The sequence below is a fragment of the Trachypithecus francoisi genome, unplaced genomic scaffold (assembly GCF_009764315.1).
Source record: "Trachypithecus francoisi isolate TF-2019V2 unplaced genomic scaffold, Tfra_2.0 Lachesis_group8, whole genome shotgun sequence".
NCBI lineage: Eukaryota > Metazoa > Chordata > Mammalia > Primates > Cercopithecidae > Trachypithecus > Trachypithecus francoisi.
In genome coordinates, this window is record NW_022681473.1 from 54,458,543 (window position 1) to 54,480,703 (window position 22,161).

A 22,161-nucleotide genomic window follows, 5' to 3' on the forward strand; every position below is an offset into this window, starting at 1 on the left:
TTTTGAAACAAGGTCTCGCTCTGTCGCCCAGGCTGGAGTACAGTGGCGCGATCTCACCACATGGCTCACCACAGCCTCAACCTCCCAGGCTCAAGTGATCCTCCCACCTCATCCTCCCAAGTAGCTGGGCCTACAGATGCACACCACTACACCCAGCTAATTTTTAATTTTTTTTTTCATAGAGACAGGGTCTCACTATGTTACTCAGGCTAGTCTTGAATTCCTGAGCTCAAGTGATCTTCCTGCCTTGGCTTTCCAAAGTGCTAGGATTACAGGTGTGAGTCACTCCTCCCAGCCAAAAAAAAAAAAAATTTAAGAAAATGTTATCAAGAAAATCATAAGGAAATGTATTTACTGTTCGCTAAGTGGAAGTGGATCATAATAAAAATCTTTATCCTTATAGTCATCACACTGAGTAGGCTAAGGTGGAGAAAGAAGAGGAGGGGTTGGTTTTGCTGTCAAGACCTCATTGGGGCTGTCTCAAGAGTAGCAGAGGTGGAAGAAAATCCACTTATTAGTGTACTTACGCAGTTCAAACCCATGTTGTTCGAGAGTCAACTGTACAGTGAACTAAAAGTGCTGGTTGTCCTCCCTTACTTAAGGCTCAAGTGTGTCTCTAGCCTATCTAATATAGAAAATTTTGCTCTGGAATGGTCCTTCTACTCCCAGGTTACAAGTCCAATAGCCAAAGGCATAAGTGATCTACATATTGATGAAGTCCAGTAAAATCACTTCAGTCATGCTGCTATTGCATGCTATTCATTTAAGAACTTTAAAAACTAAACACTATGTTTGACTTAGAAAAGAAAAATGGCAAAGGGAGAAATACTAGCAGGCAGGGTCTTGGTCTAGTTCATTATCCTGGCCTAACAACATGCATCATAAGTAAGGTGGTCACAGGACGTGGTTTGCCTGGTATAGTCCTGGTTTATGCTGGCTATCCCAATGTAATTATTAATAACACCCTCTTTCACCCCACACATAAAGTGCTTACTATTGTTTATCAATATATACCCTATTTCTAGCAGTGCACAGCATGTATTAGGTGCTCACTAAATATCTGTTAATGAATGAATGATGAGCTATATAAAAAGAGACTGGCCCGTTAGACAGAGTTCTGAGAATTTGGTTCTGTAATAAAACAGTAAAGAGACTGGCCCATTAAGTAGAGTTCTGAGAATTTAGTACTGCAGTAAAATAGTATGAGCACTGTAGGGTTGAATTAATGACTACCCCGAAAAGATATGCCCATGTCCTAATCCCTGTAATGTGGGAATATTACTTTATATAGCAAATAATGTAATTAAATTAAGGGTCTTAAGAGGAGGTGCTTAGCCTGGATTATCTGGGTACAATCACATGTATCCTTAGAGAGGCAGAGGGGGTTTGGGGATGCACAACACACACACACACAGAGAAAGGCAATGTGAAGACAGAGCAGAGAGATGTGGCCACAAGCCAAGGAACGTGCAACACACACACACACACACACACACACACACACACACACACAGAAAGGCAACGTGAAGACAGAGCAGAGAGGTGTGGCCACAAGCCAAGGCATGCCAACAGCCACCAGAAGCTACAAGAGGCAAGAGTTGGATTCTCCCCAGCACCTCCCTAGGAAGTGCACCTCTGCCAATGCCTTGATAGACTTCTGACCTCCAGAACTGTGAGAAAATTAATTTTGGTTGTTTTAAGCCACCAAGTTTGTGGCAATTTGTTATGGCAGCCAAAGGAAACTAATGCAAGCACCTTATTCATGCAAAAGTGATAAGAAAGGAATATTCCCATTATGGCTATTCATGTTGCTGTGGGGTGGGGGAGCTTGATGTATTCGGGAAAGTATGAGATGCTGCCACATATTAACGAATTGCATTAGAAAAGTCACCAAACTTTCGATTTCCCAATATATATAATGGGGGAAATAATACATCTCTACTTCCTCCAAATAGTTTGTAGTGAGACTTAAATTGAGATAATGTATATTCCTGTATTCAATAAATATTTAATTATGCCTAGTATATGCCAGGAACTATTCTAAGCTCTTTACCTCTTGCTATCCAATACATTCCCTATCCAGAAGCCAGTCATCTTTTTAATTTGAAGTTTTGTGTCTGTGTTTTTTTGTTTTGTTTTGTTTTTGAGACAGAGCTTTGCTCTGTTGCCCAGGCTGGAGTGCAGTGGTGCAACCTTGGCTCACTGCAACCTCCACCTCCCAGACTCAAGCAATTCTCGTGCCTCAGCCTCCCAAGTAGCTGGGATTACAGATGTGTGCCACCACACCCAGCTAATTTTTGTATTTTTTTAGTATAGATGGGGTTTTGCCATGTTGGCCAAGCTGGTCTCAAACTCCTGGCCTCAAGTGAGCTACCTGTCGCAGCCTCCCAAAGTGCTGGGATTACAGGCATGAGCTACTATGCCCTGCCAGAAGCCAGTCATCTTTTTAAAAAATCTATGGAATACAACATGACAGATAAAGTTTCTGCTGCCATTCAGCTTAACTTCCTAATGCAGTGAGCAGACAAGACACAAGAATGAATGCAAAAAATCATTTCAGATAGTAAGAAGGACTGTGCAAAAGACAAAAACAAACAGAAAAACTAAGAGGGGAAATACAATAAAGTGTCTAGAAGAGGACACAACATTACACAGGATGATCAGGGAAGGCTTTTCTAGAGAGGTGGCCATTCAAGCTGAAATCTAAATTGTACACACACAAAAAGCCATTCTGTAAAAAACTGGGATAAGAGCTTTTGGGCAGTGGAACTTAAAAAAGAAATAGCCATAGTTTTTGCATATTTGAGGAATAGAAAGCTTTGCATGAGCTTGACATGTTTGAAGAATAGAAAGGGGCCAGTGTGACTGAATAGAGATCAAAGGGAACATAGTAGGAGCTGAAGTCAGAGTGATAGTCAAGGGCCAGATCATGTAAGGTCATATAGGCCATGATGAGGAGTTTGGATTTTATTGTGGATATTATATATAGATCCATGATTAGAGGTTTTAAACATGGAAGTGGCATTATCTGATTTACATTTTTTAAAGATTACTGGTTCTGGGTAGAGAATGTATTGGAGAGCAAGAGATGAAGTTGAGGGACCAGTTCTAGGAGGCTATTGCAGTAATCCAGGCTAGGGAGAATGGTGGTTAGATTAAAGTGATAGCAATGTAGATCAAAAGAAGTGGACCAGTTTAAGATATATTTTGGAGACAGAGCCAACAGAACTTCTGATGGATTGAATACAGAAGATAAGGGACAGAAGAAGCAAGAAAGATTCCTATGTTTTTTACTTTAGTAACTGACAGTGGTGAACAATGGAGAAAAACTATCCTGAACATGTTAAACTTGAAATGCCTATTAGATATTCAGGGGGAAATTTCAGTAGGCAAGTCAATATAGATGATATATATCTATAGCTTGCATGGGGGAAAAGGTAGATAAGAGAGAGATGAATTTGGAAATGTTTATCATATAAATGGGATTTAAAGCCATAGGATTGATGAATTACCTCGGAGAAAAGTATTCAGAGGGAAGAGAAGACCCAGAATAAATCCTTGGTGGTAGGTCAATATTTATAGGTCAAACAGAGTAGGAGAATCCAGCAAAGACTGAGCTGAATTGGTAAAGGAGGCAATGAGGCAGTAGGAAATTCTACAGAAAAAAATAAATAAAATGGCAGCAGGATAATATGCAAATATTTTCTCAGCTTTTGTGTATGCAAAGAATTCTATTGGTAATGCAAGAGAAATACTTGATATCAAGAACCTTATGATTTTGGAAGGGAGGTAAAAATAAGCCCATAAAAACAATAAATCATGTAGCCTTCTAACTAATGATCTCCCTATCTCCAAATGTGCCCTCCCTTTTTTTTTTCTTTTTTTTTTTTTGAGACAGGGTGTCACTCTGTTGCCCAGACTGTAGCGCAGTGGCGTGATCACAGCTCACCGCAGCTTCGTCCTCCTAGGCTCAAGCGATTCTCCCACCTCAGCCTTCTGAGTGGCTGGGACCACAGGTGCACCACCACACCTGACTTATTTTTGTAGTTTTTTTTTATAGAGACAGGGTTCCACCATATTATCCAGGCTGGTCTCGAACTCCTGTGCTCAAGGAATCCACACACCTCATCCTCCCAAAGTGTTGAGATTACAGGCCTGAGCCACCACACCCCAGTTTAATCCATTCTACACAAACTGTAAGGATAGTTTTTCTAAAACAGTACATGGATCAATTAAAAATGATCAGCTTTACACTAAAACTGATCAGAGTTCTGATCAGTTCAAGAACTTTGTCTGTGTAGTCAAGTCCCAAATCATCATTCTGGCACTTAAGAATGGCCACAGCCTCATCTCCCTGTTATTCCCTTTATGAAAGCTTATGGCCTCTTTGGTTTAGCATTGATTCCACCCTTCCCTGTCTTTTATATAATTGGTGTATTTATCTTTTGTCTAGATTGTGAGATCCCTGGAAACAGACACATAAAAACTCAGTAACTTTATTTCTTTTTCTGCCAAGTGAACAAAGACCTCCAACTTTTAGTCACATGTAATACAGAACACTGGTATTGGTCATATCTCCATCTCTGAGCCACCTTTCCTCCCATGCAAGCTATAGATGCACATCATCTATTTTGAACTGCCTACTGAAATGTCCCTTTGAATATCTAATAGGCATTTCAAATTTAATATATTAAGAATACTTTTTCCTCCATTGTTTACTACCTGCCAGTTGCTTAAGGTCAAAATCTATGAATCATTCTTGAGTCTTCTCTCATCTTCCACATTAAATCCATCAGAAGTTTTACTGGCTTTATCTCCAAAATATATCTTAACAATGGAGCAAAATTTGAGTACCATAGAACCAGATTAGGGATAACTGTAGGAATGAAGGAGTGATACTCTAGGAATAGGAAAGTAGTCTGAAGCCAGATGATAAAGGTCCTTTTATGGCCAAACTAAGGAGTTCAGGTATTATTGTTACAAGAGAGCTATTGAGGTTTTTGAGTAGGGCACTTACATATTCATTCTGTACTTCAGGAATGAATCAGTAGAGGGGATAAATGAGGGTGCCCTCAAAATTGCAAGCAATGAAGTATTAGAACTGAATTTTTAGGGACAGCAATACCAGCCTAACTGGCTCCGTAAGAGAAGATTGGGTGTTTGGGAGAGGCAAAAAATAAGGCCAACAAAAAAGGTAGGGTAGGGACAGAATATAAAGGGCTTGAAAGCCAGGTAAACGCATATAAACTGGGATCCCTGGGTTCTAATACCTGTTCCCCTACTTGGAGAAAGTTCCCTTATCTTTTTGAAAACCCAGTTGCCTTTTCCCGGGGTTTGCTTCAGCTATAAATGCTCTGACCTGCTACAGTGGCTCTGAAACCTTGACTATACACTGGAATCACCCAGAGAGCTTTAAAAGCTATTGACGGCTAGATCTCACTACCAAAGACTCAGATTTATCTGGTCTCAGATGCAGCCTGGACACTGAGATATTTAAAAGTTCTCCAGGTGATTCTAATGTGCAGCCAGGGTTGAGATCAACTCATGTAGAAAATAGTGAAGCACTAAGATTCTTGAGCATGGTAATAATATGTTAAAGTTTAGTTTAGTTTTTTTTTTTCCCCCCCAAGACGGAGTCTTGTTCTGTTGCCCAGGCTGGAGTGCAATGGCATGATCTCAACTCACTGCAACCTCCACCTCCTGGGTTCAAGCGATTCTTCTGCCTCAGCCTCCCAAGTAGCTAGGATTACAGGTGTGCACCACAACATCCGGCTAATCTTTTGTATTTTTAGTAGAGACGGGGTTTCACTATGTTCACCAGGCTGATCTCGAACTCCTGACCTTGTAATCTGCCTGCCTCGGCCTTCCAAAGTGCTGGGATTACAGGCATGAGCCACTGCGCCTGGCTGAAAAAAGGTATTTGAATAAAGACTAACAGGAATATACAGACTAGTAGGCAAAGACTACAGAAGATCAACAAGAATTTTGCAATAATCTAGGAGAAAAGTTCAGTAAGGGCTGGATTAGCATACATACAATGATGTTGAAGGGAGGAAGATGACTGCAAGAAACATTTAGAGAGAGGTAGTACCAGGATTCAGTAGGTGATTGAATATTAAATCTGAGCAAAAGGAAAAAAAAATATGGTCAAGTTTCTAGCATAGAACAACAATAGGATCCTTAACAAAATTAAAGTAGTTGTGAAACAGCTGGTTAATCAATATTGTTGAGAATATGGAAACTAATATTAAATTCTAAGTCAGGGTCTAACCTATGTGCCTTACATACATTATCTCATTTAATCTTTACAACACCATATAAATACTATCATTCCCATTTTACAGATTTAGAAACTGAGGAAGAGTAATTAAATTATTTGCCCAAAGTTACACAGTAAGTGATAGAGAAGACATTTGATCTTAACTGGTTTAACTTTTCCTTATAGGAAGATGACCAGTTTACATATGGAATCTGTTGAATTTGAACAAACAACTCAAAAAAGCAAAATGGCTATAGAGGCCAGATGGGAACATAAATGAGTGAATCAAGTCAGATGCAACTTGGAGAAATCAAAACATCGAGAGGAGGCAGTTCTACTTAGTTATGCTTGAATGTTGCCCTTTGAGACTTTCAGGTCCAGTGTTGCCATATTTTAGTATTTTTCATGAAAAGATGGAAATCTGGATTTGTATGTAAAAATTTGTGTGAATATCAAATTCAAGTGTTTAAAACTACTGTGACCCAAACTATGGCTTCAAGTTTGCATCTCTGAGCAAAAGGCTGTTGGAAATTCAGACCTGGATGTAAAGTGAGAGATCTGGGCTGAAAGTATATGATTAGGGAATTCAAAAGCACAGAGAGGATGGTAGATGCTTCCAAAATAGTATGTGTTAGAATAATAACCAGCACTTGACATGATCAGTTAAAATAAGGCAAAAATATATGAGCTAACAAGTTAGGACTTAGAGAAAACTGATAAAATGGAAGTGGAAAACTAGCAGACTGAAGTGGGTATATTTAAAATTCAATTTTCAATGAACTAAAAGCTAAATTCCAGACAATGACTTTTTTTTTTTTTTAGATAGAATCTCGCTCTGTTGTCCAGGCTGGAGTGCAGTGGCATGATCATGGCTCACTTCAGCCTCGAACTCCAGGGCTCAAGCAATCCTACTGCCTCAGCCTCCCAAGTAGCTGGTACTACAGGCATGTGGGACACAGGCTAATTTTTGTATTTTTTGTAGAGACGGGTTTTCACCACGTTGTCCAGGATAGTCTCAAACTCCTGAGCTCAAGCATGAGCCACCGTGCCCAGCAATTTTTTTTTTTTTTTTTTTGAGACAGGGTCTCACTCAATTGCTCTGGCTGGAGTGCAGTGGCGTGATCACGGCTCATTGCAGCCTCCAAGTCCTGGGCTTAAGGGATTTGTCCATGTCAGCCTCCCAAGTAGCTGATACTACAAATGCATGTCATCACATCCGAATCTTTAACTTTTAAATTTTAGAGAAGGGGGGCGGGGGGTTCCCTATGTTGCCCAGATTGGTCTCCAACTCCTGGTCTCAAGGGATCCTTCCACCTTGGCCTCCCAAAGTGCTGTTGAATTTTCATATATCCATGACGTGATGGAAACATTTAGAAAGTTTCAATGTTTATTTCCCTCACTTAATAGATTTCAATTTGAAAAAAACTATTGTCTAGACTTCAAAGAGAATATTCACCTAGCCCTAAAAGCTGGATGTTCTCATAATTAAGACACTTAAAATTCAATAATTAAAAATGTTTTACCCTGGGCACAGTGGCTCATACCTGTAATCCCAGCACTCTGGAGTTTGAGACCAGTCTGGGCAACATGGTGAAACCCAGTCTCAACTAGAAATACAAAAATCAGCTGGGTGTGGTGGCACATGCTTGTAATTCCTGCTACTCAGGAGGCTGAGGCACGACAAATGCTTGAACCCAGGAAGTAGGGGCTGCAGTGAGCAGAGATCACGCTACTACACTCCAGCCTGGGCAACAAAGTGAGACTCTGTCTCAAAAAAAATTTTTTTTCCTAAAGGTTTTAATGTTTTATTTAATCTTTGCTAATTGTGAACCCTTCTGCAATGGGCTTTGCAGGTGTGATTTCAATCTGAAATCTTTCTATTTAAGTGACAGAAAGGTAATTGAAAAATTGTTTTATCAGTATTTTGACTCTTTCTACCTTAGGTTACTCCCTTCCAGGTCAATTTCTCACATAAACTCATATCTGCAAAGCCCATACCAAAAGGGTTCACAATTAGCAAAAATTAAATAAAATATTAAGTAAAACCTTTTTTTAAATTTTTAATTACTGAATTTTAAGTGTCTTAATTATAAGAACATCCGACTTTTAGGGCTAGGTGAATATTCTCTTTGAAGTCTAGACAATAGTTTTTGAATACTACTCTTCCTAGTAAACTAATGTATTCGTTCATCATCAGATATATGGAATGTAAACCTGTTATATAAAAATATCACATATACTAATGCATTTTTCCAAACCTTAAGGCCCTACAGAAATTATAAAGAAACATTATTCTGGTGTTATCATGAAGCTAGAAGGGTCCAAAAATTACAGTGAAACCTCTTGTATTTAAAACAAAACTTGCACCACCACCACCACCCCAAAAGTTTATTTTTTTTAGAATATCTCTTCCAAGTTTTAAAGTTCAAGTAAAATTGATTTAATAGCAATAAGTGTAGTAACAGTAAGGTGGGGAATGCTGACTTTATTCTATAGCAAAGATCTACAGATGCTGGAATTGTGTTAGAAACCTGTAGAGCCACACCACAGCCTTCTATTATCACATTTAAATGTCGTAGGAAAAACTGCAATTTTCCTGAAAATTGTATTAAGGACCAGGTGCTCTAATACCAAGAGCTGTTTTGACACATCAAAGGTTAAGTTTGGGTCTTTGAAAATCCTGCCTCTTACTGAACACTTTCTTTAAAAGTCATTCATGTTAAAACACACACATTCTTGCCTTTGACTATACACTGTGAAAGTACTACATGTTAAAATGGAGATGGGACATTTTTATTGTTTAAGTTTATGGAAGTATGACTCCATTTTAGTGTAGTTACAGTGTCGCAAACGATGGAATACGGTACCCATCAATACATTACCTGAGAAGTATACAAAGTTCAACTTGCTGGCTTTGAAAAGCCTAATCCTATTTCTTATGGTGGACCCTAAATAAAATGAAAATACACAACTGACAATGTTTAACGTGCACTTGAAAAACAGAACAAAACAAACCCAGGAGCCAGCAATTTGAAATCCTCCAAACACCCGCGGAAGTCTGACACACAGGGTGTTTTCCTCGGTGACCGCCAGCGGGACATTCCTATGGGAAAAGCTGCTTCTTGTGTCCGGTACAAAGAAAGACAATCAACCCCTTACTTTCATCCCTTTCTCATTCACTCTGCAGGGGGTGGGCCAATAAGGAACTAAATGAAGCTCTCCTTTCGCATCAGGGCGCACGTCTCGCCTCCTCCCCACTACGCTCTGGGTTCCCTAAGGCTGCCGAAGCCGAGGACCTGGAACTGGGTAGTGCCCCAGGCGCTGCGCCCGGGGGCGCCAGGCCTCAACCCAACGGGCCGGCCCCTGGAGAAGCCAGGCACGCGAGGGCAACCACAGCTCCAAGGGGCGCCAAGAAAAGCAATGCTCACTCGCCACGCACACGGCTCCGGGGAGGTAAGGGTGCGTTTTCTTCCCATATTCCCGGTGAGAAAACGAGGTCGGGAGAAAAGGGGATGATACAACTGGAGCATGGGATATCGACTCAGTGAACAAAGGGACTGGAACAAGAAGCAGCAGCCACACCAACGCAGACTCAAAAGGGCTCTCCGGCTTTACGCACGCAGCCCACATCTCGGCAGCGAAAGGAGCCCCTTACGCCACCGGCTCAGCCTCAGAGACTTCGCGAATATGGCTTTGCGCACTGCGGCGGGGCTGCGCCGCAACCGAGCTCAGCCCTGTGGCTCCTCCCCGTTGCCCTGCGCGGATTGGTGGCAGACGGCAACCGGGCCGCTGATTGGGCGGCGAAGGAGCCATTCGGGGCGGCTCTGGTGGGTTCGGCTGTCCCAAGAGTGATAAGTTCGGCTTCAGACACGCCTCAGAGCCAGCAGTGAGTCGGAGCTCTATGGAGGTGGCAGTGGGTACCGGGTGGCGGCTGCAGCAGTGACTCCTCTGAGCTGAGTTTCAGGCCGTCCCCGACTCCTTCCTTCCCCTTCCCTCCCCTTTTTTTTGTTTTCCGTTCCCCTTTCCCCTCCCTTCCCTATCCCCGACGACCGGATCCTGAGGAGGCAGCTGCGGTAGCAGCTGCTGAGTTCTTGGTGAAGGTGAGTGGAGCCGCCGCCGCCGCCGCCGAGTGGAGCGCTCTAAAATGGCCGCCGTCCCTGGCCGCTTCTTCTCGAGTGGTACAAAATGGCGGCCGCAGGCGGAGCCGGGTGGGGCGACCCTTTTTTAGCATTTCCTCTGCGTTTTAGGCACCTGGAAAGTCTTGGCCTTTGTTATCTCTTCCCGTTGCTGACGGAGTAAAAGGAAAACGTCAGTGTTGGCCAGACTGCCGTGCAGTCATGGCCGGATAGCTGACCCCTGCGGGGCCGAGGCTGTGGCGGACCGAGGCACGGGTGTGCTCGGCCGGCGAGGGAGCGCGGCTCGGACCGCGAGCGCCGAGGCGGGAGGCACGCGGGTCGGCAGGGAGGGCCCGGCCGTTGGCACGGGACCAGGGAACCGCAGGCGTCCCAGAGCCCGGCCTCCCGGCTGGGAGGTGTGTAGGGCCTGGAGTCGGCGGGGCTGCCCTTTGAGGGGAGGAAGAGAGAGAGAGATGATTTCTGCTCCTTTTGTCAGCGGAGGAGGCCGTGGCGGGGCGGTTGTCCCGGGGGGATTTATGGGGCAGGAGGGGGCCTGTTTGGAGGTGGCGGGTGGCCAGGAGGCCGCCTTCCTGCCTGGAGAACAAAGAGCTGGGCGCCGGGCCGGCGGGGGCGGCCTCAGCTGCTCCTCCCAGCCGAGCGACCCGCGGCCTCGCGGGGAGGTTGTCGGAAGCACTTCCCTTACTTGCGCCTGGGTGGGAGGAATGCTCCGCTCTTTTGTTCCCAGGAAGGGAAAAACGGGGCGGAGGTTCCTGCTGCCATGTTGTAGCCCAGGTCTTCCGCTTGCGAGTGCTAGCCCCGTACACCCGGCCCACTCTCGCGCGTCTTTCCACGAGCTCTCCACGGGGAGGAGGCGAAAGGGTGGACAGGGGAAAACTGCTGAAGAGCTTTCGGAGAGACCTCATGCAGTCGCTGGCCTCCTCGTCGAGGCAGTAAAAATTCCTAGGGCAGACATTTTCCACGTGATGTTGCTCGTGTCTATAGTTAGATTTTTCTATTGATATCAGTGCTCAGTTTTAAAGACAGTAGAATGTGGCTTTTTCAAAAGATTCGTTCTGAGCCGTTTGAAATACTCTTGTGTTCTACGAAGTCTCTTTGCATCCTTGAACACCGGGGAATTTCCAGGTGGCTCAACAAAATGTAATTGTCTATTTGTGTCTTGAGTACATCCTAGGTTAGTCTTACAGATCTGCAATGCAGTGACAGTGCCAGGATCTGAAATATGTTATAATTGAATGAAGGTTTATAGATCTGTATGTTAGTTAGCAGTGTCTAATTTTGGTGCTCTTTCTCGTTCCAGGTATTTCATTTCTCCCATCCCCTCCCTTCCCCACCCCATCTATTAATATTATTCTTTTGAAGATTCTTCGTTGTCAAGCCGCCAAAGTGGAGAGTGCGATTGCAGAAGGGGGTGCTTCTCGTTTCAGGTATGTCTAGATTGATTTTGGGGAATCCTTTTGAAAAGGCCAGTCCCAAAACTTAGATACCATAGCAAATAATTCCGACTTAATGGGTTGCAATTTTCATTTGAAAAGTTCTTAAGTTTTCATTGACAGCCTTCTAAGAACTGCCATCTGAAGAATAAAATGAAGTATTTGCCTTTCCTTTGGGTCCCAGTTTAGTGTTCATTTGTAGCATAACATACGAACACTAAAATACAGACCTGGCTACAGTCTGGGCAAAATAGCGAGACCCCCATCTCTACAAGAAAAGCAGACACAAAATAGATGGTTTATCCTTTTTGAGTGAGACATAGTTGGGATACAGTAAACAAAAAAGTTTTTTTCTTTTAAATAGTGCTTCTTCGGGCGGAGGAGGAAGTAGGGGTGCACCTCAGCACTATCCCAAGACTGCTGGCAACAGGTGTGGTAAACATATAAAAAAAACGGAGCTTTATTTAACAAATTAAGTTAAAAGTCTTTCTCATGTGATGGTGTAATTAAGGCAATAGCCATCAAGACTCCTAATCTTAAGGGGCATGGTTTCTGTTGGGTATCCTAAATATAGAATATCAGCTCTTGATTATTCCTTAGCCAAATTATCTAAATGAGTTGAGATTCTCAAACTTATTTTTTTTCTTATTCTGTGGGTTATTTTTACTAATGTTTTTTTCTGAAATCAGTAGCTATTATTCCTACTAATTGGTATTAGTAAAATGGTACACACGCAACATGGTCAGTAAAACATTAGAAAGTGTTAATTGGCAGCCGAACAACTTTGGGAGGCAAAGGTGGGAGGATCGCTTGAGCCCAGGAGTTTGAGATCAGCCTGGGCAACACAGCAAGACCCTATCTCTTTAAAAAAAAATGCTAATTTTCAAAATGTGGTTCCTGGATCCATAGCGTTGATACTGGGAATATATACTAGACATGCAAATTCTTAGGCCCCACCCCAAACCAATGAAAGCAGAAATTGGGTGGGCCCAGCAATCTGTCTTAACAAGCCCTTCAGGTGATTCTGATGCACACTACTGTTACAGAACCATTGATCTCCAGAGTTGGCTTTTTGGGAGGGGAAGTCGGGAAAGCCTAAATTACTTTTTGTATTTGAGAGAATTTATGATGTTTAACATTTGTTGTGTGAAAATAAGTGTTATTGCTGATTTTTATTAGCGAGTTCCTGGGGAAAACCCCAGGGCAAAACGCTCAGAAATGGATTCCTGCACGAAGCACTAGACGAGATGACAACTCCGCAGCAAACAACTCCGCAAACGAAAAAGAACGACATGATGCAATCTTCAGGAAAGTAAGAGGGTAAGTTGGAAGGTCTGTTAAGAGATGGGAAATAGTATGGATTAGCTGTGTTTGGTGTGTATGCTGTACTACTAAGAAGGCAAGGGTACCTTGAACTAGCCAGGCACTGTGGCTCACGCCTGTAATCCCAACACTTTGGGAGGCCAAGGTGGGCAGATCACTTGAGGTCAGGAGTTCAAGACCAGCCTGGCCAACGTGTTGAAACCCCATCTCTACTAAAAATACAAAAATTAGCCGAGTGTAGTGGCAGGCGCCTGTTGTTCCAGCTACTAAAGAGGCTGAGGCAGGAGAATCACTTGAATACCCTACACATGGAGGTTTCAGTGAGCCAAGATCACACCACTGCACTCCAGCCTGGGTGACGGAGCAAGACTGTCTCAAAAAAAAGAAAAATGTATCTTGAACGTCGTATTTTTGGTCCTAACGGTTGCTTTCAGCCATTGGATTGCAATCCATGATCCTGTTGTGCTAGCATTTGCCTTGGCTAAGGGAAGTGCTATGTTATTTAAGCCAGTGAAGCAGGGAATATAATGGTCTTAGTTCATGGTCTAGCCTTGATAATGAGATCTTTGCACTCTAACCTTGAGAAAGTGAGAAAGGATTCTTGTCAAACAGCTGGGAACCCCCCTATCTAATTCAAATCATTGTAATTAAAATAACAGGTTTATTTCAGCATTCTTTTGGTTTTAGATGAGTAAGAAAACATGTCTTGATTATTAAAGGGAGCAAGTGGAAGAAAAATCAGTATAATTTAAAAGCAGTTTTTCAATTCAAATTCTGTGTATTAGCTAACACTTAAAATGTAATTCCTTTTTCTCCAGCATACTAAATAAGCTTACTCCTGAAAAGTTTGACAAGCTATGCCTTGAGCTCCTCAATGTGGGTGTAGAGTCTAAACTCATCCTTAAAGGGGTCATATTGCTGGTAAGTTTTAAATATTGGCTTAACTCAAAAGGGAGAGGGAACTGTTTAACAAACTCAAGTTGTGTTTTTTTACACTTGGATTACTACTTAAAACCCTGAGTTGTGATTTTTGAATACTGATAGTGATTAGAAAGAACCACTGACTTCAGTAGCATTAGATTGAAGAGGTAAATGTTAATGCTATGCTTGAAGAGATAAATGGTGGTGCTTAGCAAGCTCTTTTGTGGAAAACACCATATTTTGGTCTTGGGAAATGCATTGTATGACAGTTTATGTAGACTTGAAAGTTTTGCTATCCATGCCATTTTCTGACTCCCTGGAGATGGATGTGACTAGATGAGAACTGTATAACTGGACATTTTTGGTACAGTGTAATAGCTAACATTTAGGTGGTTGTATTTTTCCTAAAGGAAGGGTTCTTGGAAGTAGTATTCGTATTTAGTTTAAGCAATGACATGTTCTGTAGATTGTGGACAAAGCCCTAGAAGAGCCAAAGTATAGCTCACTGTATGCTCAGCTATGTCTGCGATTGGCAGAAGATGCACCAAACTTTGATGGCCCAGCAGCAGAGGGTCAACCAGGACAGAAGCAAAGCACCGTAAGTGGTAGTTTTTGTTTGCTTGTTTTAAAGTTGACTTGAACAATTTCCTTAAGGCATGACAAATGTCTTTTTTCCCAGACATTCAGACGCCTCCTAATTTCCAAATTACAAGATGAATTTGAAAACCGAACTAGAAATGTTGATGGTAAGACTTAGAGTTGATACTAAGTAGTAGTGTATATTTTCCGCTTAATTCTGAATGTTGTCTTACTTCATTGTTACTTTTTTCAGTCTATGATAAGCGTGAAAATCCCCTCCTCCCCGAGGAGGAGGAACAGAGAGCCATTGCTAAGATCAAGATGTTGGGAAACATCAAATTCATTGGAGAGCTTGGCAAGCTTGATCTTATTCACGAATCTATCCTTCATAAGTGCATCAAAACAGTAAGTGTGATGGGGAAGTTAGGCTTAGGTGAATGTAGTCAATCATTATTTAGGGGAAATGAGTCAATTATTTATCTGAGAGGGAGGTTGACTAGTTAAATACAAATGGGCAACAAAATTTACCAAACACAGAAGAATAATTTGAAATATGTGGTGTTTGACAAAATGTAGGGTTAGAACTGATCAGGTTGGTAGAAAGCACTATACTAGATTCTGTAGGAACTGTGAATGAGTCAATGCAAACGTAAAGGGAAAGTACTATGCCTAAACCAGAGTAACTGTAAAATTGTGTCACCATGGCATTTTATTTTTGTAGCTTTTGGAAAAGAAGAAGAGAGTCCAACTCAAAGATATGGGAGAGGATTTGGAGTGCCTCTGTCAGATAATGAGGACAGTGGGACCTAGATTAGACCATGAACGAGCCAAGGTATGTGTGTAGCTGATGGAAGCAGTACAAGTAGTTTGTCTTTAAATCAAGCTATTTATTTTTGTGACATCATAGGGGATTGCCATATTTAGCCATTAACTGGGTTGTAATCTAGAAGTCTTAAAAGCTGTAAATTGAACACATTTGCTTCAGCTCTTCCAATGAATGTATTCTTCTCTTATCAGTCCTTAATGGATCAGTACTTTGCCCGAATGTGCTCCTTGATGTTAAGTAAGGAATTGCCAGCGAGGATTCGTTTCCTGCTGCAGGTAAAACTGGTTTCTTTAAATGTGTTGGTAAGCTGAGTTTTTGGTTTAGGAATATTGAAATATATTTTTCAATTAAAGGATACCGTAGAGTTGCGAGAACACCATTGGGTTCCTCGCAAGGCTTTTCTTGACAATGGACCAAAGACGATCAATCAAATCCGTCAAGATGCAGTAAAAGTAAGATTGGGTTTTGTTTTGTCACATAGACTTTGTGTTTGTAGAGTAGTATGGTATTCCTCCCTACCCACCCCGAACACTTGAGGGGTCTGTCTCATCTTAGTGGTGGAGCTTAATGTTTTTAGTGTCTTGTCTTCCATTTTTATTTTTTTATTTTTTGAGACGGAATTTCACACTGTCACCCAGGCTGGAGGGCAGTGGCACATTCTTGATTCACTGCAACCTCTGCCTCCCAGGTTCAAGCGATTCTCCTGCCTCAGCCTCCCCAGTAGCTGGGACTATAGGCGTGTGCCACCACAACCCACTAATTTTTTGTATTTTTAGTAGAGATGGTTCTACCAATGTTGGCCAGGCTTGTCTTGAACTCCTGACCTCATGCAAACCAAGGCTTGGGCCTCCCAAAGTGCTGGGATTACAGGTGTGAGCCACCATGCCCAGCCTTGTCTGCCATTTTTTGGAAGAAACTATTTACAGAAATAGCATAAATTACGGTTTAATATTCTAGGTTTCCCCCCCAGTTGCAAAAATTTTAGTTTTAAGTGAAATAGGGTCCAGAGACAAAAAGTGCTTATTCACTTCATTTCTAAAGGATCTAGGGGTGTTTATTCCTGCTCCTATGGCTCAAGGGATGAGAAGTGACTTCTTCCTGGAGGGACCGTTCATGCCACCCAGGATGAAAATAGATAGGGACCCACTTGGAGGACTTGCAGACATGTTTGGACAAATGCCAGGTAATTTTGAAAAAAACAATGGTTTCATTAAGCTGAAAAATCAGTGTAACTTTGTCAGTAGAGTTTTGAGAGTTGTCCATATATGTATTTTAAGGTAGCGGAATTGGTACTGGTCCAGGAGTTATCCAGGATAGATTTTCACCCACCATGGGACGTCATCGTTCAAATCAACTGTTCAATGGCCATGGGGGACACATCATGCCTCCCACACAGTCGCAGTTTGGAGAGATGGGAGGCAAGTTTATGAAAAGCCAGGTAAGTAATATTTGAGTGTTTAGGCAGTAAGTGTTAAATTCTGCAATATATGTGATTTCATTTGCTGTTAAAACATGAAAATATTTTAGGAGTGTGCATGTTTTCTAAACCATATCTGCAACATTTATTTCAAACTAAAATGTTTATCCTTAAGATTAGTAAAGTATTAGTAAAATGGCATCACTTTATTTGACAGGTTAGATTTTTATTCTTACCTGTTTCATCTTTTACTTTCTCTGAGCAGATTCAATTAACGTTCTTTTTGGCTTGGCTCATCCCTTTTGGTACTTGATTACCATAATTTGTGGACCCCTTTTTATCTAGAGTTTCTTTCTCTTCTGAAATAGGGGCTAAGCCAGCTCTACCATAACCAGAGTCAGGGACTCTTATCCCAGCTGCAAGGACAGTCGAAGGATATGCCACCTCGGTTTTCTAAGAAAGGACAGCTTAATGCAGATGAGGTACATTTGCCTATGTTATTTATATACCGTAGTTTGTCAATTCAGAAATTTATTGCCCGATGATTATAAAAAGACGCGTTATTAAGAGGACTTAATGCTGGAGTTCTTTACATTTTTCTCTCTTTTCTGTACTTACTTTTCTTTCTTTGAATGTCCAGCGTCCTGTGAGTGAAGATTATGAGATATGAGGGCAAGTCTGCTAAAGTCTATTAGTTAGAGCAAGGAAAATGGTTGTCAAGATATTGTGGTTTCTTTCTTTGTAAGTAGGGTGATTTAAGGATAAAACAAGGAATTTTCTAAACTGGTTAAATTTGCAGTTTTTTATTTGAATATTTTAGTCATGCTAATTCTAAGAGAATTCTCATAAATGTAAGATTTATAATAGTATCTTACTACTGTATGCATCATCAGATCTTTAATTTTTTTGTCAAAAATTAAACCTGTTAATGTGGAGTGCCTTCTTTAATTTTTTAAAAAGCTTAATGTTTCCCTAGATTCTGTCATGTTTGTATCGGATTTTAGATGTTGTATTTAATATGTTCACCAACTGCATGTTATTAATTTAGTTATATTTTGATTTGTTTTCAATTCCAGATTAGCCTGAGGCCTGCTCAGTCTTTCCTAATGAATAAAAATCAAGTGCCAAAGCTTCAGCCCCAGATAACTATGATTCCTCCTAGTGCACAACCACCACGCACTCAAACACCACCTCTGGGACAGGTACAGACCATAGTGTGATAGCATTTTCTGTTCCATTATTTTCTAAAGATGACTGAAGACTTTTTTTTTCTAAATTTAGTATGTTCTTCCCCCTAACTATATTCCTTCTTTTAAAAAATGTCTTGTCATTGCTTGTTTTTTAGACACCTCAGCTTGGTCTCAAAACTAATCCACCACTTATCCAGGAAAAGCCTGCCAAGACCAGCAAAAAGCCACCACCATCAAAGGAAGAACTACTTAAACTAACTGTAAGTTTCAAATATCCCATTTTAGTGTAATCAGCCTATATTTGAGATAGAGAAAACATTAAAGATACTTGTGTTCTTCACAGGAAACTGTTGTGACTGAATATCTAAATAGTGGAAATGCAAATGAGGCTGTCAATGGTGTAAGAGAAATGAGGGCTCCTAAACACTTTCTTCCTGAGATGTTAAGCAAAGTAATCATCCTGTCACTAGATAGAAGTGATGAAGATAAAGAAAAAGCAAGTTCTTTGATCAGTTTACTCAAACAGGAAGGGATAGCCACAAGTGACAACTTCATGCAGGTAGGACACTTTACTGATTGTGTGGTAAGAACTCTTACCACTCAAATTTGAGAACTGATAAACTGTTGTATATTTCTTCTAAGGCTTTCCTGAATGTATTGGACCAGTGTCCCAAACTGGAGGTTGACATCCCCTTGGTGAAATCATATTTAGCACAGTTTGCAGCTCGTGCCATCATTTCAGAGCTGGTGAGCATTTCAGAACTAGCTCAACCACTAGAAAGTGGCACCCATTTTCCTCTCTTCCTACTTTGTCTTCAGCAATTAGCTAAATTACAAGATCGAGAATGGTTAACAGAACTTTTTCAACAAAGCAAGGTCAATATGCAGAAAATGCTCCCAGGTAAGAGAATGCTGACTTGTTTGTTTTGTTTTTTTAATATTACATTTAGAGATTTTTAGTACCTCAAACGGATTTATGTAGGTCAGACGGTCTGATTGTCCTGCTCAGATAATGGTAAACATTACTGCATATCTTACCAGTAAAAAGATTTATGATTAAACTACTTTCATTTGATCCATATATTGAGTTTTTTCATTTGCTGGGTTGGTTCTCTATTCTACATGGATCTTGTATACTTGGGGACATCATTTGTGAAGTTCTGTTCTCTGGACAGGACAACTTGGTAAAATGAACTTTTAGATGATGCAAGTGGCTTTGTCTCTTCAGAAATTGATCAGAATAAGGACCGCATGTTGGAGATTTTGGAAGGAAAGGGACTGAGTTTCTTATTCCCACTCCTCAAACTGGAGAAGGAACTGTTGAAGCAAATAAAGTTGGATCCATCCCCTCAAACCATATATAAATGGATTAAAGATAACATCTCTCCCAAACTTCATGTAGATAAAGGATTTGTGAACATCTTAATGACTAGGTAAGACGAATGGTTTTCTACATGTAGTAATGTTTCATGTACTAGAAAAGAATGTCTACAAGGCAGGAGACTAAGCAAGAAAACTCACTGTTGGGTTCTAACAAGACCTCTTTCTGTCCAGCTTCTTACAGTACATTTCTAGTGAAGTAAACCCCCCCAGCGATGAAACAGATTCATCCTCTGCTCCTTCCAAAGAACAGTTAGAGCAGGAAAAACAACTACTTCTTTCTTTCAAGCCAGTAATGCAGAAATTTCTTCATGATCACGTTGATCTACAAGTCAGCGCCCTGTATGCTCTTCAGGTGCACTGCTATAACAGCAACTTCCCAAAAGGTGAAGGGACTTGTATCGGAGGAATGGTATGGGGCAAGTCTTAAACAGCACACTAAATAATGGGCTTACTACTTTTTAATTTTTTTTAAAGGCATGTTACTTCGCTTTTTTGTGCACTTCTATGATATGGAAATTATTGAAGAAGAAGCTTTCTTGGCTTGGAAAGAAGATATAACCCAAGAGTTTCCGGGAAAAGGCAAGGCTTTGTTCCAGGTAAGTCTTTTGTTAAAAATTTGGTCTGCTTATTTCATTTTGCTTGGTATTAACTTCAAGTTTAGAGCCTTTTTCAACTGAAATACAGGCGAGATAGTCCTAGTTAGTAGTTTGTCTTCACCCATACATTTCATTCTGCACTGTTTAAAGCTATGATTAAGTAAAGCTACACAGTGAATCAGTTCTAGTGGTGTATAAGATGTTAGAGGTAGCTAACAGATTTTTCAAGGAGTATAGCTACTTATATAGATGGGAGTGACTGTACAAGTTTCGATTTAAGCTTTTTAAAAAACGTCAGCAAAGAGGAAATTGTAGCTGGGCACGTGGCTTATGCCTGTAATCCTGGCACTTTTAAGAGGCCGAGGTGGGAGGATCACTTGAACTCAGGAGTTCAAGACCAGCCTGGGCAGCAGAGTTGAAACCCTGTCTTTAAAAAATACAAAAAATTAGCCAGACATGGTGACATGTTCCTATGGTCCTGGTCCCAGCTACTCGGGAGGATGTCTTGAGCCCAGGAGGCAGAGGTTGCAGTGAGCTGAGATTACAACACTGCACTCTGGCCTGGGCAACAGAGTAAGACTGTGTCTCAAAAAAAGAAAAGAACAGTTTAAATATATATTTATTTTTTAAAAAAGAAAAGATGCTTTTGATTTCTCACAATTTAATTGTGTCTTACTGAATGAAGTTGTAGCCCTAGGGGAGGAACATCAGGGCATTCTCAAATCACAGTGAATGCATTAATCACCTGAAGAGCAGTTTAAAAGTAGGTTCCAGGTCTAATCCCAGAGATTCTTGTTCAGTAGGTCTGTGTACAAAATCCAGGTGATTTTCATGCTACTAGTTTTCCAGGGGGCCCAGGCTTTGAGAAACATTGGTCCTACAGCGCATCTTACTACCTTTTTACTACTGATTATAAACTAGATTCATGAGGCTCATCCTTGCAGGATTATATCTAGCTCTGTGTTGTCCCAAATCTGGATAATAAACCACTGTTTGTATAACTTAATATACAAATTGTTGTAAGGATGTCCTTGTTTCATATTCTAAAACTGTAGTACCACCTAAAACTTTTTGGATGGATTTCCATTTATATTGTGAACTATTTTAAGTTACAAATCTTAATTTATAGGTGAATCAGTGGCTAACCTGGCTAGAAACTGCTGAAGAAGAAGAATCAGAGGAAGAAGCTGACTAAAGAACCAGCCAAAGCCTTAAATTGTGCAAAACATACTGTTGCTATGATGTAACTGCATTTGACCTAACCACTGCGAAAATTCATTCCGCTGTAATGTTTTCACAATATTTAAAGCAGAAGCACGTCAGTTAGGATTTTCTTCTGCATAAGGTTTTTTTGTAGTGTAATGTCTTAATCATAGTCTACCATCAAATATTTTAGGAGTATCTTTAATGTTTAGATAGTATATTAGCAGCATGCAATAATTACATCATAAGTTCTCAAGCAGAGGCAGTCTATTGCAAGGACCTTCTTTGCTGCCAGTTATCATAGGCTGTTTTAAGTTAGAAAACTGAATAGCAACACTGAATACTGTAGAAATGCACTTTGCTCAGTAATACTTGAGTTGTTGCAATATTTGATTATCCATTTGGTTGTTACAGAAAAATTCTTAACTGTAATTGATGGTTGTTGCCGTAATAGTATATTGCCTGTATTTCTACCTCTAGTAATGGGCTTTATGTGCTAGATTTTAATATCCTTGAGCCTGGGCAAGTGCACAAGTTTTTTTAAAAGAAACATGGTTTACTTGCACAAAACTGATCAGTTTTGAGAGATCGTTAATGCCCTTGAAGTGGTTTTTGTGGGTGTGAAACAAATGGTGAGAATTTGAATTGGTCCCTCCTATTATAGTATTGAAATTAAGTCTACTTAATTTATCAAGTCATGTTCATGCCCTGATTTTATATACTTGTATCTATCAATAAACATTGTGATACTTGATGTAGTGATGTGTGGCTGTAAATGGCATCGACAGTCTGGGAGAATAGTCAGCTTTGTTGTTGAGGTATAGGAGACCCACCTTAGTTTGACTTACGGACTTTCAAATGTTTGTTTTTCTGCTGTACAAGCCTGAGTTCCAGAAGG

The 22,161-nt window shown here is 40.9% G+C and overlaps 2 protein-coding genes and 1 non-coding gene across 3 annotated transcripts; 2 read left to right on the forward strand and 1 right to left on the reverse strand.

The window, feature by feature from the left end:
- Nucleotides 1–9,946: 9,946 nt before the first annotated feature.
- EIF4G2 (eukaryotic translation initiation factor 4 gamma 2) lies at nucleotides 9,947–22,021 on the forward strand. The gene is made up of 23 exons (XM_033207119.1): nucleotides 9,947–10,086; nucleotides 10,349–10,359; nucleotides 11,693–11,819; nucleotides 12,190–12,255; nucleotides 13,005–13,145; nucleotides 13,967–14,069; nucleotides 14,536–14,667; nucleotides 14,749–14,815; nucleotides 14,902–15,053; nucleotides 15,370–15,480; nucleotides 15,666–15,749; nucleotides 15,828–15,926; nucleotides 16,516–16,657; nucleotides 16,752–16,912; nucleotides 17,260–17,373; nucleotides 17,968–18,093; nucleotides 18,237–18,341; nucleotides 18,425–18,640; nucleotides 18,724–18,982; nucleotides 19,310–19,514; nucleotides 19,636–19,847; nucleotides 19,939–20,060; nucleotides 21,190–22,021. Exons 1-23 carry the CDS (start codon nucleotides 9,947–9,949, stop codon nucleotides 21,253–21,255), a joined length of 2,961 nt encoding a protein of 986 aa, XP_033063010.1. The 3' UTR covers nucleotides 21,256–22,021.
- Nucleotides 10,268–11,686, reverse strand: LOC117080374 (translation initiation factor IF-2-like). Its single transcript, XM_033205365.1, has one exon. The coding sequence runs from the start codon at nucleotides 11,295–11,297 to the stop codon at nucleotides 10,569–10,571; it is 729 nt and encodes a 242-aa protein (XP_033061256.1). The 5' UTR covers nucleotides 11,298–11,686; the 3' UTR covers nucleotides 10,268–10,568.
- On the forward strand, nucleotides 17,426–17,567 carry LOC117081911. The gene has a single exon (XR_004436375.1). It is a non-coding gene; the product is annotated as a small nucleolar RNA SNORD97 (small nucleolar RNA).
- Nucleotides 22,022–22,161: the final 140 nt, after the last annotated feature.